Genomic DNA, 27,249 nt, shown 5'->3' with positions numbered 1-27,249 from the left:
CAATTAAACTTTACTGCTAGACTTTCTATTAAATCTATTGTTCAGATCAAATCAGACCTTGTATGTAACTTGCTCTTTCCAAACTTTGTTTAACCAAGCACTTAATACCCAGTTCCTGTTTTACATTCAGAGCTAATGCAGCACATGCATGTTACATAGTATGGTAATGTCTTAGCGAAGTTGCTAGAAATTCCTATTGAAAGTGTGAATGAAAAGTCTAATAATTTAGGAAACTGTCAAAATACAACTGCATTGTTAGCTTCCAGTCATGAAATCCAATTGCTCAATTGGATGGGTGTGGGGCATTTTCAAGCAGTAGATATCCCTTATAAACTGATTTCTCTGATCACTTACTGCTTTAACTTTTTTGTCTGTGCAGAACGATAGCCCATATCAAGGTGGCGTATTCTTCTTGACGATTCACTTTCCAACAGACTACCCCTTCAAACCACCCAAGGCAAGTCTACATAATTGTTAGTAGGCCAACACTAGGTGTTAAATAGGCTGAGTGAATGGTTTTCAAAGGATCTGTTGGGTTGAAATGAAGACTAATTACTATATAAGAAAAGCACTGCCATGCTTCAGGCTGTTGAGGACCCCCACGCCTCTTAAGTATTGATGCACAAGAGTTTGGCCAAGCTGCAGCTCGGCAGAGCCTCAGTCATTCCTCAGTGAGTTCTATAACAAAAAAATGTAAATAGTGGGAAAAATCACTTTGGGATTGCGGGCAGAAATGATACAAGCTGGTAAATGGTGGCCCTTCAGCCAGTTGTCCATTGGGGAGTGGGCTTGGGTGTTTTAAAGCAATGTTGGTTGACATTGCAACCAGCCCAAGAGATCCTGAAATAATGGTGTTCACCCCCTCTCGAGTGAGACCCACTTTTTGGGGCCTTGTCAGGGCCTAACGTTTTAAAGTGACAGTACTTTTCACCTCCTGTACCTGCAATCCCTAAGGATACTTGGGCCGTCTCGTGCAAGAAGCATTTAGTATTGCATGAAAAGGTCAGAAAAACGGGAATAATACTTTCCTCACAAGACTCCTTCCATTATGTAGCCCTTAGCAGTTTTAGTTAATGCTGGGAGTACCTCTGTATTTAGCGGAATGACAAACGTTGCCGGATTCAGTCTCAAACAGATTTTAAAACTGCTTTAACTCTGCATTTGGTATTGCATTAATAGTGAACTTGCCCCCTTGTATGTACTTTAAAGATCTTTATCTGCTACAGTTCCTCTTATTCGTGGTGCTCTGTTGGGAAGGTCCTTGGTGCCGACTAAAGCAGGTGGACCTTCCCTTATTGTCCAAACCACACCCCACTCCAAAAAAGGCTACGTTATGCAGACGGACATTCTGTGAAGTGAGTGTCGTTGTTAAAACCTATTATCTGCAAATTATGTGCTGACATTACAAGGCGTTTGAGTGTTTCTCAAGAGCCTCCCTGATTGTAATCCAGTCTCAAAGGCTCATCTAATTTAAGTCAACTGTTTACCCTGCCCCAATATGCAATATTGATTATACAGTATGTTCTCCTTGGAGAAAGTGAGCTATGTGGTTGAATGCATGTCCCATTGGTGTGGGCAAAAGGTATGGGTGTACATTAGAGTTCGATAGCAAAAATAACCTTCTTGTTAATCTTTTTTTTTTTTTGTCAGGTTGCATTTACAACGCGAATTTACCATCCGAACATTAACAGTAATGGAAGCATTTGCCTGGATATTCTAAGATCACAATGGTCTCCAGCACTAACTATTTCCAAAGGTAATGTTCCTTGGGCTTTGCCTTGTAAAGCTAGGTGATGTATTTTGTGCTTGGTGGCCCCTTGTCACTGCCTTAAAACTAAAAGTATTTTTAAACCTGGTCTATTTTGCACTGTTTTTGAAAATGTACTCTTTAGAAGCAGGATGCTCACTAAGTTTCGTGTAACCATAGGCTCTGACTTGTAGAGGTAGAGCGCAAACATCTTAATTTGAAGGTCTTGCACAAATTTATTTTGTGAGCGCAAGATGTGCGGTTTTCTAGTACAAGCTAGAAGTCCAAGCTATGTTTAGTTCTACACTACAAGGATTTGTATGTGCATCCATCTCTCCTAGTAACGAGTACTGGCATTTCTGCCTAGAGTGGGGAGGGGGTAGAGTAGAAGTGTTTAGCCATGCAACAGTTGATATTGTTGCACCAAGGATATTGTGCTGGATAACTAAACTCTTATAAGGTCCCAAAGGTGAGACCTATTGGCTATGCCAATGCTTGTTTTTATTTTATTAGCTTCTTATATGGCCCAGCCTAACCCAGGGGAGGGCCTCCACGAGCTTCACAGAGAGCAAAACAAACAAGAGGTATACTAAACAGTATCATGTTAAGAGCATAGGCGAGAAATGCAGCAGCGATGGTGAAACAAATATGTCAAAACAAAAGCAGACACTATGCAAAGATGTGGTAGTCAGAGGGGGTATCCATGAATGGTGAGGGCCTAAAGGTGCCAGGATTAGAGGGCTATGACTCTTACCAGTAACCATTAGCAGTGCTTAATTTGAGGCGGGGGTTTTCGGTGCTCGGCACTGGCACTTAATTGTCAACACCGTCACCTATGATAGTCTGCCACATGTCGGCGATGTTTAATTTAGAGATGAGCACAACAACAGTTGTCTATTAATTCAATGTGCATTAAAATATCTATTACCTGCCACCCAACCCATTCTCATAGCTGTGGGGGCCTGGACTAGTCTGAATTGTCACACCTGTATGAGTGTGATGGTGAGTAGTTTTGTTGGTACTGGCATTGGCAGTGCTGGCAGGGACAATGGGTGGTGCAAGCTGCAGTGGCCTCCAGTCGACGGCTTGGGCACTTATTTTTGTACAAACAGTGGGAAGGAGGAGGCAATGTGTAGATCCAAAGGGTTCCAGGTGTAAGATGTTTTACAAGAAAAGCTTTATTCATGGTTGGTAATTTTTTTTATTCTCCTGAAGTTGAGGTGAAGGATTACTTGCCATGTCAAATAGCTTGTTCCAATGGGAAGAGTCAGATTGCAGGCTGAATAAGAAGTGGATTCTGAGTGCAAACTTTGTGCATAATACAGGCAGCTTTGAAGGTGCTGCGTGTCCCCAGGTGTAGCCAAAGTAGAGATCTCGGAATGGGAGAAACGTGATAAAATTTCTTCTTTCCAGCAATAATCGAAATAATAACAAAAGGAGTGAGGCTATATTCAGGGAGGTCCATGAAGAGTGTGGTGCAATATTTAATTTGAGATATGACTGGTGCTTGAACAAAGTGGCTTAGGTCAGATCTGAAAAGGAAATGACTGAGTGCACAGCCAAAGGAATGTACATTTAACAGCAGGCCCAGTTCGAGCAGGTAGCCTTCTGGCCCTCCTAATACCCATTTACAAGTAGAAAAACATTACTGTGTTGCTAATGATTCACGTGGGCTTGCATCTATGCTCTCTGACCCTAATTGTTTACCTTCCATGGCAAACCCCAATATGGTCGGCTACTTGAAGTGCCTTGGGACAGGTGTGAAGTCTGTGGGGATGGTGGCTGTTAACACACATACGTGAAAAGCAGGGATACCTGTGACTCTTTATTGTGTCAAGAGCCCACAAGATCCCATTACACAGTACTCCAAATATGAAGAGCCCATGTTACAACACAAGCGTGTACAAAGCAACGCGGTCATAACGACCGCGTTGTTACAGTGCATACCATTACAATGCAAGTCATTACAACAACTTGCTGTAGGGGGTGCTGGAATTTGGAATAGTATAATTTACTATTCCAACTCCAGTCTGTGCAACAATAGGGAAGGTGTTGGATTTTGTTTTTTGACAGTTTTTATATAGCGCTAACTTGACCTGAATCGGGTATCGGAGCGCTTTACATAGCACCAGTTGCCTTACATGAGGACAATTTCATTTTATTTTTTAGGCACATGGAGATTAAGTGATTTGCCCAGAATCACAGGATGTTCAGCGTTATTGCCGAGACTCGAACCCAGTTCCCCAGATTCGAGGTCGACCACCCTAGCCGTTAGGCCAACACCTTCTGCCCTCTACAGCAAGTCGTCGTAACGACCTGCATTGTAATGGTATGCGATGTAACAATGCGGTCGTTGTAATAACCGCGTTGTAATGGCATGCAATGTATTAACATCGTTGTAAACGATGTTTACCAAATATTATATATGGGCAGAGTCGCTGGGATTTTGTGAGTATGCGGATGGCGTGGTTTCCACATAATTATGGATTGGCCTCACTAGCCACATAGTCCATCGTCTTCTGCATAATTTGGATAGTTTAAAAATAAAACTTTTCTAGCCCAAACGGATCAACGATCAAAAGTTACTAAAACCCTACCACATGTGTTGTCACGCAGTGGCAGTTTTTTGTCACGGAGAGGAAGGTTTCCTCTGTTGCTGACTGCTGCATTTAAGTGTTAAACTGATATTAATGCAGTAGGAAGCTGAGGGGAGGAAGAGATTAGGGTGAAGTGGTCAGATAGTGGAGGCCACTGTAGGGAGACAGTGGGGATGAGATGGTGAAGGAAGGGTGAGGCAGAGAAAGAGGAGGGTGAGGTTAAGGGAGACTGTCCCTCTTAACCTGTGAGGATGCGAAGAGCATGGTGAAGTGGAGGCAGAGGAGGGTAAGGTAGAGAGAAAGGATGAGGCATAGAGAAAGGAGGGTGCAGCGAAGAGCACAGAGTGAGATGGAGAGTGATACAGAGAGCAAAAGAACGTAGATACAAACCAACCCCTAGAAATGGAGTTAAAATTGGCAAGCATGACCTCCACAGTAGGCGGAGTATGCAGCTCATCCCCCTACAATGCCGTCCAGCATGCCCAGACCCAGGTGTCAGTCATTCGGGAGATGCTACGCAAAGCCATTCATCATCATGGCCCACTCATGCTTCTTCATGGCCCACCCAGATACCGAATCCTAGAGCCGGCCTGTTTAGCAGTAGCTTTGATGCCAAGTCTAGAATCCAGTGTGACTTCTAGAGGCTGGGCTCTTGGAGGTAGTACCCTGTGTCCCTAGTTTTTCAAGCCATACTGTTGATAATCCAGTATTAGGTTTAGAGGAGAGGACGAGGCATTTCGTTTTCTATGCATTTTCAGTTACCCATGAAACATGCATTTTGCATGCAGAACCAGTTTAGTACAGTGGCTTTCCACCCCATGACAAGGGTAAAAGTGGGGTACCTTTTGGTTTCTTCATTGACGGTTTGTAGTTTCTGTTCAGTGGGATACTCAGAGTGGCATATGGCAGAATTCTACTCCGTTACCATTGTGGGGGAATACTGCAACTCATAACGAAGGCACTACTCACTGTCATTGATTTACTGCCAAATTTCCAATAAGATTTAAGGGGGGGAAAAGGTGAAAACAGGAATGTTGTGAGGATTATCAGCATCACAAGCCAACATTTATGTTTGGCTGCTATGCTGCCCACCTTTCCTCGCACCCAGTAAAAGGCCCAAATGCAATGTTCCACTTCAAATTTGACACATTTGGCTGCTCACAGACAGTGGCACTGTAAGGCAGCTGAAATCAGCAAAGGTGCTTTTCAGTAACACTCATTATACGAAACCCTTAACTAATCCGAGATCACCAGTACGACACAGCATAACACCCAAACATATTTATCGTTCAGGAACAGTTAAAACAATTCTGGAGTGCTAGAAGTTATTTTTTCAAGCATGGCAATCTGTATCCATTTTGCCTTTATCTTTGACATCTTTATTTTTTCATGAGCAAATATTTAATATCTAATGTTTTACATGTGCTGCTTCAGCTGGTTTTGCAGCCATTATACTGTAATTACTGAGTGCCTTGTAGTTAAGTCAGTGAAGCATGTTGTCCACCTTATGAGGAGTAAAGGCTGCAGTACCCCTACTGAGATTCAAACACAACTCTGCAGTTTTACACATAAACCCCCAACAAATATGCATTACTGTGACGTATAGCCACAAATATATGCTAATGCATACATACACGTGGCCATCATGTGCATTAAGTGCGATGCATACAACATGTGGTTAAATACTTGATGCAGAAATGATGTGACTGTTAGATCTGAATCCAGCAAGGTAGACTCAGCCATTTATCCTTCTGAGGTTTGTAAATTGAATGTGATTCGACTGCGTGGTAGTAACCTCTGCTATTCCCAGTGCTTCCAAACAGCAGAATTACAGTTCGAAGCATTAAATAAAATAACACAGTAGCAAACATTTACTTTATCAATGTCAGAATGCAACCTGGCTTTTCTTTTGTGTACGTTTAAATAGCACCGCCGGTTCTGGAAGACCTCACAACACCAGGAAATAAAACAAGCTATAAGTTAAACGTTTGTCCTAATTCCAAAATGCGTTTAGTTATATTTTCTAAGGATTGCAAAATCCTTGAAACGTGGTATCCGTCTTATTATCAAACTGAGCCACCTGGCTGCAGCTCCAGCCCATGTAAGCTGGCAAGGGTGGTGGAGGGAGTGGGGAGGCGGGTGTAAAGCCCTTTCTGCCCAATCGGCGTCCTACCTGCCTAACAGGCAATCTGGCGAGTTTTCCGTGCACTGAGGTGTATTGTGCCGTTGCTACCCTCTGGTTATAAACTGATTTACTAAGGTGAAATACTCGCGCAAGTTAAAGAAATACACGAATTTTCTAAAATTTGAAAGGACTTTATCTTAGTTTTGCTTGGCATTTTTTACATAGCAACACTTTTCAGGGCCCCGCTCGTGCGCGAACACTGGGGCCTGAGGCATATCCTTGGTAGGCTCTGCTCTCTGTTCATTTGTTGGCTCGTCCACCTCTTGAGTGTGTGCTTGCTCCTTTACAGGGCATCGCCAGCAGACCCACACAGCAGGAGTGCCAACAAGGCATGCAAATAGTGGTGCCCTATCGGTGACCCACTCAACAATTGATTCCTTACTCTGCCCACATGAATATAGTTTTGGAAAATGCAGCAAAATGTGTCTATTTTATGTTGGTCCTAATAAGGTTCTGGGTGCTTCTCCATGGCATCCTTAAAAGTCGATTCGGAAAAGCTAGATAATCTGTGTAATAAAACGGATAGCCAGGAAAATCAGAGTGGATTTTAGACAAGCCGTTGAGCCGCGGGTTACATTTGTGTTCTGTCGCCAATGAGGTGTGCGCATGGTGCCTTCTCCTGGCATTAAAAATATCAACATCCAAACCAGAGTTGAGAAATTCATTTTGAGGGAAATCTTTGCATAGAAAGATCCATTTAATAACATTGCAAACACCCTGCTCAGTACTACATGCTCCCTAAGTGACAAAAGTGCATGTGCCTAGTAAAGAGATGTGCCTCTGTATAATATAGAAACTTAGAGAGGAAGAGGCTGCATAGGAAAAATTAGTATGACCGAATAAGAGCTGGGAAGACGCCATACACACACAAGATGAAATGTATAGGGTCAAATGTGTGCTACATTTCACTAACAAATGCCAGCGACAAAATACACAGGGCCACAGGGTGTTAGAAGGGAGGTCAGGAAAGTGTAAAAGAAATATAGCAAAGAGTGAACGGAGGAATTGATGCAGAAAAGTACGAATGAAACGCTGCAATGAGTCATGGGAAAAGGAAAACGTGCATGGGAAGGGAAGCAAGCAAGCTGAACGGCAGTGGTGTAAAAGGAGGCGTGAAAGGAGGAGAGAAGGGAGGCGAGGCAAAGTGGTGGGAAGAGGAGATGGGGCAAAGTGGTGGGAAGAGGAGATGGGGCATGAAGGGATCGAAGGCAAGGGAAAGAAAGGGAAGATGGACGAGATTAAGAGGAGCCACAGATGGACTTCAGAAAAAAGAAGGGAGGAAATGGTAGAGAAGACTCGAACACTGGAAAGAATAATGAGAAAAGAAAACAAGCCGCTTTTATTACTTGCTGGGAATCTGCGTCCCCGAAGACCCGGCGGAGGCGAGCTGCTTTACGGAAGCATCGCCGGCGTAATGCGCAATTTTAGGCCTCGCTGAGTCAGCGCGCATGCGCTGCTCGGAGACACTTTAGTAGGTGAGTTTTCAAAGCGCTGCTGAAGGCTTGCGGTTCGCGCGTGAACGCAAGCTTGTCGCCCTGCCCGACCACTGTTTTGTTTATACTTATGACCGAATTCTTGGGCCTCCGTAGGAGTGTCAAATATGCGGGCTCGGCCACCCACATCTACCTTCAACCTGGCGGGGTGTAACCTACCATATTTGAAACCCAAGTTCCTGAGGGCTGCCTTCACCCCATTGTACATCCGGCGGGCCTCCTGCACCATTATTGTGAAGTCTGGATAAAGAGCTAGTTTAGAACCCTGCCAGATGGTGTCCCCACGTTCACTGGCGAGGCGCAATGCTGTCACGGTCTCTGAAGTTCACACCATGGGCAATGATGGGTCTGGGGGGGGCAATCCTGGATTGGGCCGAGGACCCTTAATTGCTATTACTTCACTTTGAATCAGTGAAATTCAAGCACTAACCATTGAGGAACCTTTCTTTCAACTTCATAGGGACATGGTAGTACTTAAAACAAACTCTAAATTCCAATTTTCATATTAATACATTTACCTGTTTTCCTTACGCAATCAGACTGTTGCAGAGAGAGCTTTACATACTTTAGATATTAAGGGTTTTAATGTATTATATTGACGGGATCCAAACATTTAGAAAGACTAAACAATTCTTTGCCTTCACCCCTCCTCACATAGGAAAGGTGATTTCTAAATCTCGATTTTCAAGATGGATAGTCAAATGCATCCAAACTTGCTATACTAAAAAGCCTTTACTTGTTCCACCTAAAGCCCTCTCCACTAGGAAAATAGGATCTTCTATGCATTTTTTAGGGGAACATTCCCATTACTGCTGTTTGCAAGGCAGAAACATGGTCCACTCCACACACATTCGCAAAACATTTTGTAGATATCTTTGCACGTCAACAGCCATTGTTGTCCAGGCTGTTCTAATAACACTTTTTTTCAAACCACTCCAATTGAAATCAATGCGATCTCCTTGTTTATCTGTCAAAAGTAAAAGCCATAGACCATGATCAATTTAAGAACACATCATGTTGAACGTAGGAGAATGGTCTCTTGCGGAAAAATTGCATATGAAATCCAGAAGAAAGGAAGAAAAATTAGCCAAAGACCTAGTGCTCTGGAGAGAATTATGTACGGAACTTCTAAACTCAACAGTAAATGAGAATGGGCAGAATGATACCTCTGATACCAATAGTGAAATGGCAAATTGAATCTTGTGTAATGTGGTAAATGTCAGTTACTACTCATAAACGTCGTACTATATAATCGTGTAATGTGGATGTGTCTTGGAGGTCTACTGACCCTAGAAGTCGACTGTTTTAAAATATTGGAGAAGACTGTATCCAACCACCCTGTATTTGTATTGTAAAATGAGAAAAAACACGTTGTAAAAAGGTTCGTGCATTATGGGTAAAAGCGGGCAAATGAGATGGCCATCACTGAAATAATTAGTCCTTAGTAAAGCTTGTGAACGCCCTTTCTTGTCCTGAATCTGTTAGACCTTAGGGAGCTGTGGCTTTTTTTTTTTCTTCAGATTTCACCAGCCTATAGCAAAGCGCCTATTCCCTGGGTCGAACTTAGAATTGTAGCAATCAAAATGTTTTACTTGACTTTGAAAGATCTGACACTAAAACCGCATGAAGGCCAAACTGGCATTAGACTGCTTGCATATTGCCACTGCCTGTAAATAAGATGTTAACCGCTTAACCACGGTGCGGTGGTTTGAAAAAGTGGGCGGGGCGTGTCGGCCAACGGACGTGCGCAGCACTACCCAGGTAGTGCTCGCGACGGCCGCTGGCTGACGGGAGCGCGAAGGGATTAATTTTCAGGTAGAGCAGAGTCCTATGGAGGTTGCTAAAGACCTCTTGTCAGCTTACCTGGAACTTGCAATGGGCTTAAGGCCGGCCCATTACATACTATTGGTTGGCCTTATAGTCACTCATTTGATTGCATATTATTCAGTGCCTTGTCTCTTACTACTTGTTTGTGCAGCGTTCACCTAGAGCACAGGTTTTCTTTACTTCTGCCATTCCACTGCCTATATTCAAGGAACTACTTTTTTTGTTTTTTTTTGGTTTTTTTTTGTTAAAAACCCTTTTAGTTTGCATGTGTTTTTCAGCTGTCTTCCTTGTGCGCTTTAGGCCTCCCAAGCTTCCTGTTGCTCTCACCCTTGTTTCTCCTTGGTCTTCTCACTCCTGTCTCCCACAGGTTGATCCCTCTCTAGTGCCTGTTTCCCTTCTTTCCCCACCCACGACCCTGACCTGCTCTTCTTCGCGGTCCAGCCCCACCGCTTTTCTTTACATAGATGAAAACCCTATATTGGTAGGATGTGTTGTAGATTCACATGTTTTGCTCAATCCTGACATCTACCTTTTGGGTGCAGACCTTTGCAGGTTATATGTATTTATAGACAGAAGCTGCTGACTCCTTACTTAGCCCACAATGCATCAGACAAATATTTAATCTCCTCAGTTTGTGATTACCCATCTTCCCTCCCCCCTCCCCTCCAATCACCTACCAGAGTTTGTACATTCCAGTCAGTTCAGCTTTAGTACTATCAGCAAAATCTACTCCGATAAAGCATGGCATGCCTATACAATTTTACATTATAAGCTGGTCAAGTAAACCTATCAAGCTGGAGTGCCTCCCCATGTGGGGCAAAAAGAAAAATGAACAGCTTAGTAGTCCCTTGATGGGAGTGGAGTGTAATACAGGGTCCCAATAAAGATGCATTGCTCAGGTCTTGCCTCCCCAACTCCCTCCACTGTGGCCCCGCCCAGGACATGACTAGTAAAATAAACTATGAAGTGTCCCAATGAGTGTAGCTGTCAATATCATGTCATTTTCTTTGTCTATTAAGGACTGAGAGAAAGGGGAAACGTGGAAGTCAACGTATGAAGAAATTACAAGCATTTGCAATGCAATAGGTCTTGCATTTACGTGAGTTTGAGCTATTGACATTGAAAATAACAATGCCTTTTATTTTTGTTTTCCTTTTTAAAACCTAAATAAAAGGCATTGTTATTTACAATGCCAATAGCTTAAACTCGCGTAACTGTGAGACCTATTGCATTGCAAAGGCTTGTTGGATTCCTGGGACTAACTGAAGTGCAAAGTGGCTGGATGTGGTACGGTGTTAGGTCAGAGAACATTGTTCAAAACCGTGGCCAATGCTGTCCTGAGTAACTAGTTGACCACAGTGGTGAAGGGTGAAACTGAGATCTTAATGTGGTTTAAATACTTCCTTTAAAAAAAACATCCCAGGTCATCGCTACTGCATGACTTTGTTGCCCGATTTTAGCTCTTTTTCACTTCTGAAGAATGCATTGGTAAGATCCCGAAACAGATGGACAGTAGGCAGCGGATAAATATTGGGGCACGGGAGGTAAATGATCGTGCTTGGAAACTGGAAGAGCCACACTTTCAAACTTGCCAATCTTCTCACTGACGGGTAAGGTATTCCACTCCCAGGAAAAGGTAATTAGCTCGGGAGAAATTATAGACCAGTACACGTCCTAAGTCTTAACAAGGAAGTAGGCGATAACTTTTTAAACGAGTGGTGCGCACGCGAGCCCCACACCGAGACATCTGTTTCCTATTATCGTGCACGCCTCTGTGCACGATAATTGCAAACAGATGTCAGGCTTGCGGGTAACCAACACCAACAGGCCATGGGCGGAGCAATACGCCCGCCTTTGGCCAGTTGTGTGCTGTCTTTGTTAAAAAGACGCATGCAAAGGGCAATAGCGTGGGCCAAAACAAAAAGCACACGCACGAGCGTGTGCGAGTCGTAGGTTAGTTTCCGAAGCCCCTACATGAAGTCTTCGCCAGAACAGCGCATGCGTGCTGTTACAGGCTCGACCTAAAAGAAGAAACCAAACCATCTGAGGATGCACACGTTTGTTAATGCTAGAAATCACTGGAAAGGAGTGAGTTGGCCTCTCCTAGTGTACACTCCCCTCCTCATCAGTCTCCTGAGGTGTACTCCCAGTTTCCACCAGTCGGTCCAACCTGCCAGTCAGGTCCCTCCTATGTCTCTTCCAGTGGATTCTACCAGTCCTCCATACATCCACAGTCCCGCTATCCGACATCTCTGCACGTCCTCTCTGAGCAGAGCCCTTTCCTCTGCTCTGGCCCACATGGTGACATCCTTCATCCAAGTCCACGCGACTGGCCCCAATGCAGACTTTTAGGCCATCGCTACCATCTCACAGCCAGCGCCAAATCGGGAACCTAGAGCTTACTTTTCATTGTCAAGGTCTAGGAAACTGCCCCAAGAGACAGACCTCCAACGTGCAAGCAAGCGTGTGACCCAGTGTAGTATTTAGGGTACATCTCGCTGTGTTGCAGAACAGCTGTAGATGGGGGAAGTTCCAGGTCATGTGGCAGAAGTCAACATCTAGGGCAGCCATGCAGCTCTCTTCCATAGATATGGATTCTGTGAGGTGTCGTGTAGGACAGGTGTACATAATTATATTGCATGTATTTCAACCTCGTGTTCCTAGAGACTTTTAGGAATAGCAGAACCCTATGCCCCTCTGGGTACGTAAGGTCGTGTCCCAGTACCGCTCCCCACCTGCGCCTGAGTGCTAACAAAGGTTTCCAAACCATCTTGCTTAGTGCCCTGTAGAACCAGGTCATTGAATTCCATGCTGAACCCATTGACTCCAACAACTGCAGTACACGTGTTACTGGCTTCTCCCGTCCCACAAGTCCTTGAAGGTTCGTAACAATGCCTAATGGGTCAAATACCAGCCCAGGGGCAGGGTGTACTGGGTCAGCAAGTCTTCCAGAGGGAGCCGGGTGCCCAATTTATAAGTCGGCAACTGTCACCAACTCCATATCTGTCCAATCAGACGACTGCAAGGCTGTAAAAAAAGAAAGCGGGTCCCCATGTGAGTTCCTCCAACGGTAATTCAGGGGCGTAAAGGGGTGTTCTTGCAGTCTTCAACTCATAGTGCCTCCAACATTTCAAGACCATCGCTAATAATGCACCCGGATGGAGAATTGCCACCCAGCTTTGCCAGCCGTGTTCCCTGTTATTGTGCCCTCCCGACTAGGCACAGTTCCTCCTGGTGAGCCCCGTTTAGCCACGGAGTGACCCACTGAAGTTGTGCCGCTCATCAGGTGGGTGTAGGATGAACTCCAAGGTAACTCTATGGCGGCCACCATTCCATATCCATTCCCCAAGCAGGCTCTCTAGCTGTTGGAACCAAGGAATTGGGGTTCCAGACCCGGAGATTAATAAATAAGTAGAGCATCCTCGGGAGCATACCCATTTTGGACTCGATGTCCAGACCATAATTGACAGTTTAAGAGATTTCTGAAAGGTTTTAAATCCTCGAAGGGCGTTCCCTGGATTACCCTCCTGCAAGGCTTACGGTGAACTGAACATCTGAATACCCGTATACCAAAAGGATTTAGGGAACCAAGTCAAGTTCAGTAGAAAATCTGGAGGCTGCTGCATGCCCATTGACACGGGAACATGCAGGTCTTGTTTTTTTTTTTTCTCAAACTCCTACAGAAGGCAGTGGCGGCTCCTCCTCTAAGGATGAGGAGCGTCACCCCAATGCAATGAAGCCGCAAAAGGAAGGAAGGAAGAAATAAAATGATAATGTAATGTGATCATGTTATTTTGTCCTCTTGCTGAGGCAGTTTGCGTGAGGAGGTGGGGCTGCAGAGCTGGGAAGCAAAGGTAGAACACTCCTAAGTACGTATTAACTGTTTGGCTGGCCCCCTTGGGCTTCCCAAAACGGTCATGCTCACTTTCCCTGTTCGCCATGCAGGCTGCAATACAGCTTGCGTGGAGACAATGCCCACCTTTCCATCCCCTGGCTGAGCGCCCTGTCACGGCGCTCAGACCAATCACAACGCTGCATTGCAGCGCTGTGATTGGCTGCGGAGAGTGTGGGTGCACTGGTGCTTCCTGTTTCTCCCAAGAAGCCAGTACGAGGTCGCAGTTGAGTTAGCCGGATGGGATGTAACTTTTGTTTTGCATACAAACTGTTTACCCCCATTCCCACTAGCCCCAGCCCACCCCCTCCGCCCCACTTCCAGGTAGCAGCCCCAACGGACAGAAGGGGCACTAATGCTGCAACACCTATTGGGCCTTCATCCAAGTAGAGCAAGAGGTGGTCTACATAGAGATGCGTTCCTGGCCTTCCACCACTATGCCGGTGCACAAGTCCTCCCAACAAGCTCTGCCAGCGGTTCGATGGCCAATGCAAACAGAAAAGGGACTAAGGGACAACTCTGTTTTGTCCCTCTGTATATCCTGTGTGTTGGGAGAGAGTGGTGCCTGTTTTGACGCGTTTGTTGAGTATAGCAGTTAAACTTAATTGATCCAATGCTCCCCAGTCCCATCCATTGCATGACCTCAAACAGGAAGTCCCAGCGCACTGTGTGGAAGGCCTGGTCAAGGTCAACTGACAAGTGTGACCCTCTCGTTGAGACTGCACTTCCGGATGGTAGAGGCCATGTTATAACGGCCTATGGTTGAGGGAAGTGCTTTGGCCTGAATTAAACTATTTTGGTCACTGTGGATCATTGTGGGCATATGGAGTAGTCTGAGTCACAGGACCTTGCTAAGGATTTTGAAGTCCATGTTGAGCATGGACATGGAACAGAACGCAGAGGTATGAGCTCCCTAAACCTTGGTCTTGGGAAGCGAGATCACAACCGCGCCCCATGTGGAATCCGGTAGCGCTCCCAATCCCAGGGAATGAACATTGAAACTCCAGCTTCGGGCCAGGGTCTCCCACAAAAGTGGAGTAAAACTCTGAAAGTCTGGCCCCGGGGTTTCACCTGCAGCCATTTTCCTAATGGCAAACCGAATCTCTTGGACTGTCACCGGCCCCCAGGTCTTCCCCGTTTCTCAAGCAAGCGACAGCTGTTCCAGGAAGACGGTCTGGATCCCTGGTCGGGGAAGCACTGGGCACCTATAAAGTATCATAGTATTCCTTAAAGGAGGCATTGATCGCTCTTGGGTAATAGTGTCTTGTGTTCCCCTGTTTGGATTTGTTTGATGGGCCCCTCTCGAGTTTTATGTCTGAGCTGAGCCAGAGCCTACCTTGCCTTCGTCGTGTGCCCTGGCAATATAGTTTTTGTAAGTGTGGCATTGTAGGCGTTCTAGGGCGGTATTATATTGTTTCTGGGACTCTGTAGTCTAGGGAGCCCAGCCTTGTCAGTGCCTAGATCACTATCTAACCTGTGAAACGTGTCTTCTAGGGACTGTAATTCCCTGTCCAACTCCCTTCGGACTTCAACCGAGTGACCTAAAGTATGACCATGGTTCACCTCTTTAAATGCTTCCCATTTGACCAGACCATAGGACACTGAACCCTGATTACGCTTGAAGTATCAAGTGACCGCCTCCCTCAGGGAATCTTTAAAGCAGGCATCTTTAAGCGGCATTGGGTGGATTCGCTCTGCCACTGGTGGAAAGCTCAGCAACCGTGAGTTGGCTGTGGGCCAAGTGTGTACGACTTAAGTACTAGATGTGGGTCACCTATTGAGTGAGCCTGTTCAAACATATACATTTATCCAATGTAGGGTGTAGTTGGTAGATAGGCGTATAATAGGAGTAAATCCTGCATTACCTTATGGTGAGTCCTCCAGGTATCCAGCATCTTGCATTGTTACAGCCACACTCTGATGCCCTCCACTATCCTGTTTGTCTGTGTTCCCGGGGGGGGGGGGGCGGCATTTCTTTGCCATGGTTCAAAGCATAAATACTCCCCAAGGTGATCTCTGCCCAGCAATTTACCCTTAACAAGGACATAGTGTCAATGGAGGTGTGGACATGTTCGAAGGGTGCCCCTGCCCTAATCTATATTAATGCCCCGAGCGTAGGAGGTACCGGATAACTGGCCTCACCACTGACGCCATAGGCATTCAATCTCCACCTCAGTATGACGTTAGTTGCCGAGCCCATCCCTGGAATATTCCACAAGCAATGTTACTATGTGTTGTTGATCAGACATCTGATCTAAAAGTATTTGTGTGCCCTGTATTCAACCCTGGCTCCCCCTAGTGTCCAAACCTCATACAGCAACCTGTATCGTAACCCTGGAGACCAATAACCGTAACCCCCAATCTTGAAATCCCCTTTCCAAGAGCAGCTTAACAGCTGGCCAACCAAACTAAGAGTAGAAACATTGTCTGTAGAACACCTACAGTCTCCTGCCACGGGGCCAATCGGTAAATGGCAGGCTATGATGTACAGGCTCATCCAGTTCCGTGTTTTCTTCAGACCTCCCACGCAGAGGCCCTCCCTGTACCCCCTACCCCTCTCCATACCTTCGGGGAGTCCAACTACACAAATGTTTCAATGATTACGGGGCTCTGCGTCTTCAGCTTGATATTCCGGAATATGCACCCTGTCTATCAGATCTGCCACTCGGCAGTTTGGTGTCTGGTGTTCCGGCTGTAGCTCACCCAGTGAGGTATTCACATCTTTCACTTGGTCTGCTAGTTTGCAGTGCTCGGCCTGTAAGAGGCCCAATCCCACCGACACAGCGCTAATGTCCTATTGGAGGTTGCTTTTAGGGTCTGCTATGTCAAGTTGGAGTAGTATAGAATTTGTGGGCAAATATCCCTGAGTCTCCACGATTAAGGGTTTAGAAGGATCCCCGCAGCCCAGCTGTGGGCCTGTTGGTCTGGTCCTCTGCTTCCCAATATGGATGGTGAGCTCAGGCTGACAAGGTTCAGGCATGTCCAAGTTGGACTCTGCGGACTGGCAAAGTTAATCCTGCTACCAGCAACCCGGGAAGGGTAACAATCTCACAGCCCTAGGGTGCCTGCAAGCATCCGTTGCACTAAGTGAGGCACAGCCACTAAGTAAACCCAGGGCAGGGTGTAGCCCAGTATCACCTGCCCGGTTACTTTGTGTGTGTGTGTGTGTGTGTGTGTGTGTGTGTGTGTGTGTGTGTAGTTCCTTATTCGTACCACAGATGCACACAGGTGCCAGTGTGTGCTGTAAATCAGTACTGACATCCCCCACACTGGCCAGGTCCCAGTCGCACCATGGCCTACAGTTTAAGGGGGTTTAGTTTAATTCTGCACAAGAGAAGCAACAGGGTTAGCGACAACTGCACCACCTAGTCTGGTAACTAGTATTTCTAAGCACACATTGCCCACCTCAAATGGCCAGCTGCTACATGGCCACAGATAAATACAAGAAACAAACGGGCTGATGAGAGGCAATACAGACAAAAGCAACAGTGGATTAACACTAGTCTTTCGCAGGTACTGTTGGTTGTGTTGTAAATCTTTTATTTTAGATCTCCTTTAAGTATTTTAGGATACAGCCAACGCGTTTCACCCTTCCAGAGGCCTTCAGGGCTGTAAATACTTACAACATAAATTGTTTTAAAATACTATTGATCAGTTTGGTTATGACATAAGAACGCTACTAAACAGATAAAGTGAAGAAAATGAGCAGAGTTAATGTTAGAAGAAGAAGAACCAACCGTGTAAAGTCAAACTATAGAATTGTGAGCTCGTTGTGATCAGTGAAAAACCACGAGGTTGTGCTTCAAACAATGAGTTTGTTTGAATACGTAAATAATTAAAAAGAAGTGAAGATCCCCAAACGAAGAAATGACAAGCTCATGCGTCCACCATCTGTGGCTTGCAAGGCCACCCTTCATCCCGCCACTTTAAACTGCTTTGATGCAGATTCTTCCATGGAAATCAGAAGCTGTTGTAGTTAAAACACCTTTGCTCTTCTGTTCTAAGTGCAACGGTGAATCCCCATGGTCTGATGAGACTCTGGTTTGTAACCTCTGTTAGTCTCCAGAGCTCGAGGAGTCCACCTGATCAACATGCAATGAGCCCATGAGTAAAAAGAATTATTGCTGTAAATGTTGCTGAGCCCACCACAAGATGAAGCGTCAGACATTTGAAACACCGGTCCTTTTCAGGCCCGAAGATAATGAGTGTTGAACATGAGGCTGGCCTTTCCAGCCAGGGTAAGGACACGGAAACCTTGAGGTTTTGACCTCTTATGTGTTGCAAGTCGAGGAGGAGGAAGTTCAGTTGTGCCAGAGCATAGGCCCCAGAACAGAAACTACCACTATAATCTCAATTCCTCCACACTCTTGAATCTACCCCCTTGGGAATATCATTCACATGTTTTCGTTTCAAGCATTGCTCTTGAAGTCTAGCTTCAATCCCTGAGACAAGCTAAAAGAAACACTGACCTTCGGGGTCCAACTCCAAGCCCTCAGACCTCTCTACCATTAGACACACTGCATTCACCCCAACCCTCTTCCCATCCCCTTTCCAGCTCCAGGCAATCCTACAGTAAAGGCCACAGGATTCACAGTAGCCACCCATTCCCCCTCTACTCGACCCAGAACCCGAAAAACCATCTAAGCTTAAATCTGTTCCAAAGCAGAAATGGACATCTAAGCTGGCTCAGTGGCAGGCCTTAACGCAAAGATCAGTTTTGAGTGAAAAGCAGCTCAGTTCCTTGAGTTACCCTTTTTTGGGTAACACAAGATCTTCTTCATTCATCCCTCCACTAGGAAGATATTGGCTTGACCATGCTTGCAAAAGGACCACATACACCTCCAACAAGGTCATGTACATGGCCACCTTCTCGACTTTGCATGCTGCCACTTCGTCCGTCACCACAGATATATATTCCTTCATCCCGCACTCAGATGGTCCAAGGTAGCCCCTATGATTAGCACAATCGTGTGACACCAGAGGATGGGAATGATCCTTAAAATGACTATGACCTCCCCAGTAGGACACTGACCTGCCATAGCCTGTGATCCCCTGCCTGGTTAAGATGACGCGCCACCCCCCGCCTGCATACCATGCAGTTATCCAAAGGCAAGCACAAGCAGAAAAGGTTAAGATCCATGTGCTTGAGGAGGACAACTTCTTAGTTGAAATCCTTTCTAAATCCGAGAGTCTGTCTAATGCTTACAAATGCGAAAAAACATGACTAAGCATATGGACAACTTCCAGGACCTTGCCAAGGTGAGGATTGTCACACTAAGGGTCGAAGTGTAAGGCTGCCCCAGGCAACCCAGTTTTAATCCAGGACAATGTCCGAAACCATGTTCCACCTGACTGATGATAAATACTGCTTGAAAACCTTCGTTTAGGCAACTGCTGGTGCTCCTCTTCAGACAAAGAGAAAATGTATGCAGCTAGGGAAGGGAGTGGCATACTGAGTAGCCAGTCAGTGGAGGATCGCTCTTTCAGTTGGACTGCTTTCCAAAAATGACCTTTCTCACTGGGAGGAGGTGGGGTTCGGTGAAGCTCTCCCATAGGCTTATTGAAAGAGGCGACCCCAGAACCCAGCACATTGTCCTGTGGTAGAATCAAAAAGAATTGATGGCGGGCGGGTCATTTATGAACTCTCAGCCACAAGTGACCATTACTATAGGTACCCCTCTCATGGGGTTCGTGAGCACATCTCGATCACATGACTGTTAAGGGTACCTTGACTCGAACAGTTTTGTCAATCCAATTACCTGGAGCTCGGAATTAAATTTGGTTTTCATTGCATTTTACACAGTAATTTGCTGTAAAACAGTCCTGATGAAGAGACAACAGAACAGCGATGTATTACATTCTAAAGCAAGGGGGGTGTCTCACTTGTCCCAGCTGTCATCGTTGCCCATTTGATAACACATCCCACTTCTAGTGAAAGGATGTATGAAAGATTCTGCTGATCGAAAACTAACTTTGCTGGTAGGTAAGGCATTCTTGGAGGTAATTTGAGCACAATTAAAATTATTTGATTTTCATCACATTTTTGTCTCGTCCATCTCGGAATGGCCTGTTTGCGCAGGCATGATGACACATGCACACATGCATTAAACATCTTGGAATGGATAGAATGCATGCTAAAATCCATTCCAGGATGTTTTCTGTGTGCACACATTTCGTGTGCCATGTGGTGTGAGACGCCAGCAGTTCTTTTGACTGTTTAATTTAACCATTAGAACATGGCTGGCGGACATTCTACGATGCAAAACAAAAAATAAACTAGCTTCTGATGGATACATCTGCCAGTGGATTCCTCGCCTTGTGAATATCCCCTGCACTAGCAACATTCGCAAACTTTTGTAGCTCTCCACGCCGACGAGGACGACGTCACAGAAGCACGGCTCCGCTCGCGGCTCCGCTGACGTCACTGGATCCATAAGAGGACCTAGTCTGTGTGATGACGTCAGTTCCCTTTTTTCTGCGCCGTCGACGCCAACGGTTTTCTGGGACTCTCCGTAGCTTTGGCTAGTTACTTTGTGTTTCTGCTGGTGATTCTCTTTCTTCTTGCTTCTTGTTTAAAGATGTCGTCGAAGTCTGGATTCAAGCCGTGCAGAGAGTGTGGTAAGCACATGTCCATCACGGATCCACACGAGGACTGTGTCTGGTGCCTGTCGTCGGATCACGACGTCTAGGGATGCTCTTGCTGCCGCAAAATGAATCCTAAGGCCCTGAAAGAAAGAGAAGCTAAGTTGTTTATAGCAAGGATGAAATCGGAGGTCGAAGACGCTCCAGGTCGGGATCGAAGTCGGGACATGCTTCTAAGTCCAAGAAGCATAAAAAGAAGAGGCATGGCTCTCGACGCCATTCGGATAAGGAGGCGGCTCCGAGATCGACTTCGCCTACTCGTCATAAGGACTGTTTCTTCCTCTCCTGTCTCTAATCCTGTTTGCCTGACCTCGCCTGCGGCTTCACCGGAACACTCTCCGGCTCCATCGCCGACGCATTCTCTGGCTCCGGTTGAAGAAGCTCCGGCTCCTGATGAGTCTTCGACTCCGCTGGCTCCACCGTCAGGCTCTAGTCCGGTTATGCCTCAATCTGAGCATTATCCCCCCCCTTTCCAGGTCCGGGACAAGACCCATCCCATTATTTAAATGCAATGTATGGCGTCTTCACGAGCGATGTACCCCTCTGGAGCACCTTCGGGTCCCATGGGTCCAATGGCTTTTAATCTGGGGGTTCCTCAAGCCTACGCTCAGGCTCCATTCATGCCTTTTTTTTTTCTCCCCCCCCCCCCCCCCCCAAAGCGACGCAGTCTTGGCATTTCCCGGCACCGAGGACATTGACTCCGCTTCCATCTTCTCTGGCTCCAGCTCGACCCCGTTCGACTCCGGCTGCTCCTCCGGATCCGTGTTCCGCTCCGTCTGAGTGGGTTGCGGCGCCACCGACGCCGGTCCTGAGGATCAGGTCCAGGCGAAGCACAAAGGGTCCTGGAGAAACAAAGGTACCAGTTTGAAGAGATGGAAGAAGGTGAGCTCATGGAGTCTGATGACTTATTTGAGGAATTGAAGGAGGCTAGTGGCCTAGATGTGTCACCAGAATGGGAGATTACTCCTCCAGCTGATACTCCATCTAAAGATGTGGCTCCTTACCACGTGGTCATTAGGAAAGCAGCGTAGCTTTTGGATTTTCAGCTGCTAACTGCTGAATTCAAACTTAACATCCTCACTGAGGTTTTGCATTCTCCCTCCACCGTGACAGAGCCTTTACTTCCATTTAATGAGGCCATCACTGAACCAGTCATGGAGGTATGGCGAAAGCCCTTTTCAGCTCCTGCGGTTTCTAAAACTGTAGCTAGAAGGTACAGGGCTGCTCCAGGTGATCCAGACTTTCTTACCTCCCATCCTTCTCCGGAATGTCTGGTGGTTCAGGCTGCCTGCTCGAAGATCTTCCGGGGCCTTTCCACAGGTTCCTAGTGACAGGGACGCTAAAAAGCTCGACCAGTCGGCCAAGAAAGTTTTCTCCTCGGCGAGTATGGCCTTAAAGTCAACAACTGCCACCTGTCTCTTGGGCCGTTATATCCACGCTCTCATGGATTCCGCTAAACAGCTGGCTCCTAAGTTATCTGAGGAGGACAGGCAGAACTTTAATGAAGTGCTGTCAGACACTCAGGCGGATGCGCGTCGGGTTCTCCAGAGTGCCCTCAACACTGCGGACTCTGTTGCCAGAATTATGGGCTCCTCATCCGCCACAAGGGGAGTGCGTGGCTGAAATCATCAGAGTTCTCCCCTGATGTGCAGGCAATGCTTCTGGACCTGCCTTTTGACGGTTCTGGGCTGTTTGGTAAAAAGGCTGATGCGGCATTGGAAAGATTCAAGGAAAGAAAAGACAGGGCCAAATCCCTGGGTCTGCAGACTCCGCTTAGGCGTTCTTCTAGGAGATACAGAGGTTTTGGGAGGTCGTCCTTTCGGACCTACAGACAGCCCAGCAGCAACAGAATACTCTGTATAAGAGCTACAGGGGCAGAATCAGAGGTCGTGCTATGGGTTGGCAGCTCTCCTCCTCCTCCCTCCCCCACCACTGCAAAGCAGCCCTAGATCCACCATTCTGTATCATTTTGGTCCTGTGGGGGGCCGGCTTACCCATTTTCTACAAGATTGGGAATCGGTCACTACAGACCTTTTGGGTTCTAGATCTTGTAGAAAATGGGTACACTCTTCCCTTTCGGGAATTCCCTCTGAATTACCCTCCTTGCCAAGGTGCTTGCTCGGAAGACCACCTTCTCCTGCAGGAGGAAGTCCTTGCGTTACTAAAAAAAGGTGCGATAGAGGTGGTTCCAGAGCAGGAGAGGGGTCAGGGATGCTACTCCCGGTATTTCCTGATTCTGAAAAAGGATGGCAGGCTACGTCCAATTCTGGACCTCAGGATCTTGAACCTTTTTCTGAAGCAAGAGAAGTTCAAGATGCTCCCCCATGCACACGTTCTTCAAGCGCTGCAACAGGAAGACTGGATGGTGTCGATCGACTTGCAGGATGTATATTTCCACATACCCATCCTGAAGTCGCACAGGAAGTAACTCCGTCTTACGGTAGGGCCGCAACATTATCAGTTTGCGGTCCTTCCGTTTGGTCTTACTACTGCACCTCGAGTCTTCACCAAAGTAATGACAGCCCATCTCAGAAGATCGGGGATTCCAGTTTTTCCCTATCTGGACGACTGGCTGATCAAAGCGGAGTCACCAGAGAAGGTGCTTCATCATCTGCAAGTTACAACCCAGCTGTTGTACGAATTGGGTTTCTCGATAAACGTGCCCAAATCTCACCTGGTGCCCTCTCAGCGCAACCGGTTCATAGGGGTGGTACTGGACACTACTGTGTGTCGAGCATTCCCACCTCCACAAAGGATTGTCGACATACAGGAAATGATTCCCTTGTTTTACAATGGAGCGGTCGTTCCAGTCCTGAAGGTCCTTCGTCTGCTCAGTCTGTTTGCTTCCTGCATTCTGTTGGTCAACGATGCACGCTGGCACATGAGGGAGTTCCAGTGGTGCCTCCGCAGGCAGTGGTATCAGCACAACAGAGATCTCCGGGAGTATGTGAGGATCTCCAGAAAAGCTGCAGCGGATCTGTCTTGGTGGAGCGTGGAGGGCAATCTGTCTCAAGGAAAGTCCTTCCATCTACCTCCATTGGTGGCCAGTGATGACGGATGCATCCACTTTAGGGTGGGGTGCGCATCTGGGGGATCTGGAGATCAAGGGTCTTTGGTCCCCAGAGGAAAGGTTGTTTCACATCAACCTTTTGGAGTTGCGGCAGATACGTTTGGCACTCAAGGCCTTCCTCCCTTCACTTTGCGGTCAGTCGGTTCAAGTCCTGATGGACAACACTACCGCGATGTGGTATGTCAACAAGCAGGGAGGACTGGGGTCGCGTTGTCTCTGCACAGAGGCTCTGCGTCTCTGGTCCTGGGTTCAGGAACACCAGATTTGTCTGATGGCAAGTCATCTGGCTGGAGTTCTGAACGTGCGTGCAGACAGTCTGTCATCCGCTCTGTCGACCACGAGTGGATGCTCCATCCGGAGGTGGTTTGTCTCGTCTTTCGGACGTGGGGAACTCCTCAGGTGGACCTGTTTGCCACTCACGAATGCTCGCTGTCCGTCATTCTGCAGTCTCCAGTATCCGATGCAGGGGGCTTTGGGGGACGTGTTTCAGTTGAGTTGGGACTCGCATCTCCTTTACACATTTCCTCCCATACCCTTGATTCCTCTGGTTCTGAGAAGATTCGCCAAGACCGGGCCCAAGTTATATTGATCGCCCCGGATTGGCCAAGAAGGGTGTGGTAGACAGATCTTCTCCACCTCTCCTCGTGCCCTACGCTCCGTCTCCCTCTCAGGGCAGACTTCCTCTCACCGTTGGAGAGGCAGATTCTACACCCCCACCTCCAGAGCTTGCACCTTCTTGCTTGGAGATTGAACGGGGCAACCTGAATTATTTTTCTTTCCTGCCTGATGTGGTAGATGTAATATTGTCTGCCAGACGTCATAACACTAAATCACTCTATTCTTATAGGTGGTCTAAATTTGTTCTTTGGTGCGGAGAGAAATCTATTGACCCTTTTCGGGCTTGTTTATCCAACATCCTTCAATTTGCTCTTTCTCTTGCTCAGCAGGGTTTTGCTGTAGCTACAGTGAAAGGATATTTATCGGCTTTATCGGCATTCCTTTGTTTGCCGGATCAGCCGTCCTTGTTGAAGTCACCTACGGTCCCTTAAGGGCCTTACCAACAAATTTCCGCCCACTCCATTTATTGTGCCTCAGTGGGACTTAAATCTTGTCTTAACTTACTTGATGGGTTCTCCTTTTGAGCCCTTGTACAAGTGTCCCTTGAGGCTATTTTCTTTCAAAACGGTATTTCTCATTGCCATTACCTCGGCAAAGAGGGTAAGTGAGCTTCAAGCTGAGTTCAAAACCCCCGTTCTTGACCATTCATGCTGAAAGAATGGTACTCGGGACCAGGGCTGCTTTTCTGCCTAAGGTGGTAACTCCTTTCCATCTGGGGCAGTCCATTACCCTTCCTACCTTCTATCCTACCCCTCACCCTTCCAAGGAGGAGGAGCGGCTTCACTGCTTGGACCCTAAGAGGGCAGTGAGCTTTTACCTCGATAGGATTAGACTTTCGAGTGGATGACCAGCTCTTCGTGGGCTTTGTTGGGTGCATGAAAGGCAGAGCGGTGCACAAGCGCACCCTTTCCAGATGGATTATCTTGTGCATCAAGATAATGTTACTCTTTGGCCGGTAAGGAACCTCCAGAGGGTATAAAGGCTCACTCTACCAGGGCAAAGTCTTCTACATCTGCCTTATCTAGAGGTGTTCCTGTGGAGGACATTTGTAGAGCGGCAACTTGGGCCTCCCTCCACACTTTCGCGAAGCATTACTGCTTGGATTCCGAGGTGAGGAGGGACGGACACTTTGCTCGTTCCGTCCTATACCAGGAAGTCCTCAAGAAGGGTGGACACCCTCCTCCGGGAGTGGGACTGCTGTGGGAATCTTTTCACAAGGTGAGGAATCTACTGGCAGATGTATCCATCAGAAGAACAAGTTACTTACCTTCGGTAACGCTTTTTCTGGTGGATACAGTATCTGCCTGTGGATCTCACTGACCCACCCGCCTCCCCTTTGTCCACCCTTGTATACCTAAAATACTGATGATGTTTCAAAATATATTTGTTACTGTCAAAGGCAGTGTTATTTCTTTTGCCTTCCTGTATTAACTTCACACTGTGTTTTGTATATTATGTACTGTGTATAGTGTGTGTGTGTGTATGTATATGTATATATATATATATATATATATATATATGTTCGAGGCATATGAGCTGCAGATTGTACACTTAGCATAGGTCGCCATCTGGTGTTGGGCCCGGATGTTTGCAGTTTGTTTTTCTTCTTGGAATGTCTTTGGAAGTCACGAGTTTGGTGACTCCTCCTTCGGTCTGTACTGCGCATGGGCTTCGGCTCCATCCTCAGATTGTTTTTTTCCGCCATCGGGCTCGGATGTGATACTTCGTGCTCCGGCTTCGAACTTCTACGGTTCCAGCCTCGACGGAAAATCCTCGATTCTTCGAGTTCCTTCATCATCTTCATCTCTCGAAGCGGCACTTTCTCCATCCCGTACATCGACACCGGCCTTCGGGCCCTCCGCGACTCCGGTCCCGGCCGATGGAAAGGACTCCGTTCAAAAAGTGCCCAAAATGTGGGTCTAAATTTCCCCACACCGACCTCCATCAGGTGTGTAACCTTTGCCTCTCTCCGGAACACGAGGCTAGAGACTGCCCCGCCTGCAAGTCTTTTCGATCGAAGAAGACCATCCGAGATCGAAGAGCTCGACGCACCATGGCGCACTCATCCTCTGCAGCTCCACCGGACATCTTCGGAGACGACGCCGAAGCTTCGGGGCAAACACACCGAGCAGGAGGAAGACGTCGTCAGCGCTTCCGAGGCCGACGACTCCGACGTGGAGGACGTTACACCAGCGCAGCGGGCCGTGAGTACTATGCCCCCTCCCACCCCGCGCCGAAAACCAAAGAGACTCAGGTTACTCCCTCGCCTGCCGGCCTGGGCAAAACCAAAACCAAAACTTCGATCACCCCACCTTCGGGCCCGGTGTCGAAGCACCCAAAGTCTCATGGCAGCTCGGGATTGAGCCAGCCGACACCCGGTGCCGAAAAACAGCATCCGGCACCGAAGGCTGCAAAATCCAGCTCGACTCCGAAACCACCGGTGCCGAAGCCTGGACACTCGGTGCCGACCAAACACAAACACAAATCTGTCGGCACCGACGCTCCGGCGCCGAAACATCATTCGACGCCGAAACACCCGGAGACCTCAAAAAAGCATGGCGCACACAGACCATCGAAACCCCCGGTTCCGAAATCACCGGTGCCGACAGACGACTCGACACCGTTGGCTCTGTTTACACCAGACCCTTTACAAAAGACTTTGTCCAAAGATCCAAAGACTGGGCTTTTGACTTTAACTACCAAGAAAAGACGCCTTGATGCTCCGGCTCCTCCTCCTCCACCCAAAAGGAAGGACTCTGCTACTTCTCCCCTCAGAGTGCCCTCTCCACCACCGCCTCCCCTACCCCCTCCACCTCCTCCACCGCCTCCACCTCACAGGTCTCCGCCACCTTTACCTCACTACGATCCGGCCCCATCCCCAGATCCGGATGATGGGGATCCGGACAATTACCCGGCGGACGCCCCAATGGATCCCACTCCACCAGGGACCCCAGATCCATGGGAGGATTACAATAACCCTGATATACCCAATGTACCTCAGGACGACCTATACCCATCAAGGCCGTCTCCTCCAGAGGACTCCTTAGGTTTTCATCATTTAGTGCAGAGAGCAGCACACTACCATGGGGTGGACATGCACAGTGAACCAGTAGAAGAAGACTTCCTACTGGATACATTGGATATACAAGACAAATCTACTTCCATTTTACCCATGCTT

General features: G+C 47.3%; 1 protein-coding gene across 1 annotated transcript in view; it reads left to right on the top strand.

The window, feature by feature from the left end:
• Window positions 1-27,249, top strand: part of UBE2D3 (ubiquitin conjugating enzyme E2 D3) — a 103,406-nt gene that overhangs the window by 58,009 nt on the left and 18,148 nt on the right. Inside the window, exons 4-5 of the mRNA XM_085636142.1 lie at window positions 380-457; window positions 1,651-1,756. Of these exons, the coding sequence (XP_085492268.1) occupies window positions 380-457; window positions 1,651-1,756 (184 nt within the window). The remainder of the gene's footprint in view (window positions 1-379; window positions 458-1,650; window positions 1,757-27,249) is intronic.

This window comes from Triturus cristatus, chromosome 2_1 (genome assembly GCF_964204655.1).
Source record: "Triturus cristatus chromosome 2_1, aTriCri1.1, whole genome shotgun sequence".
Taxonomy (NCBI): Eukaryota; Metazoa; Chordata; class Amphibia; order Caudata; family Salamandridae; genus Triturus; species Triturus cristatus.
This window is presented reverse-complemented; position numbering and strand designations above follow the sequence as displayed.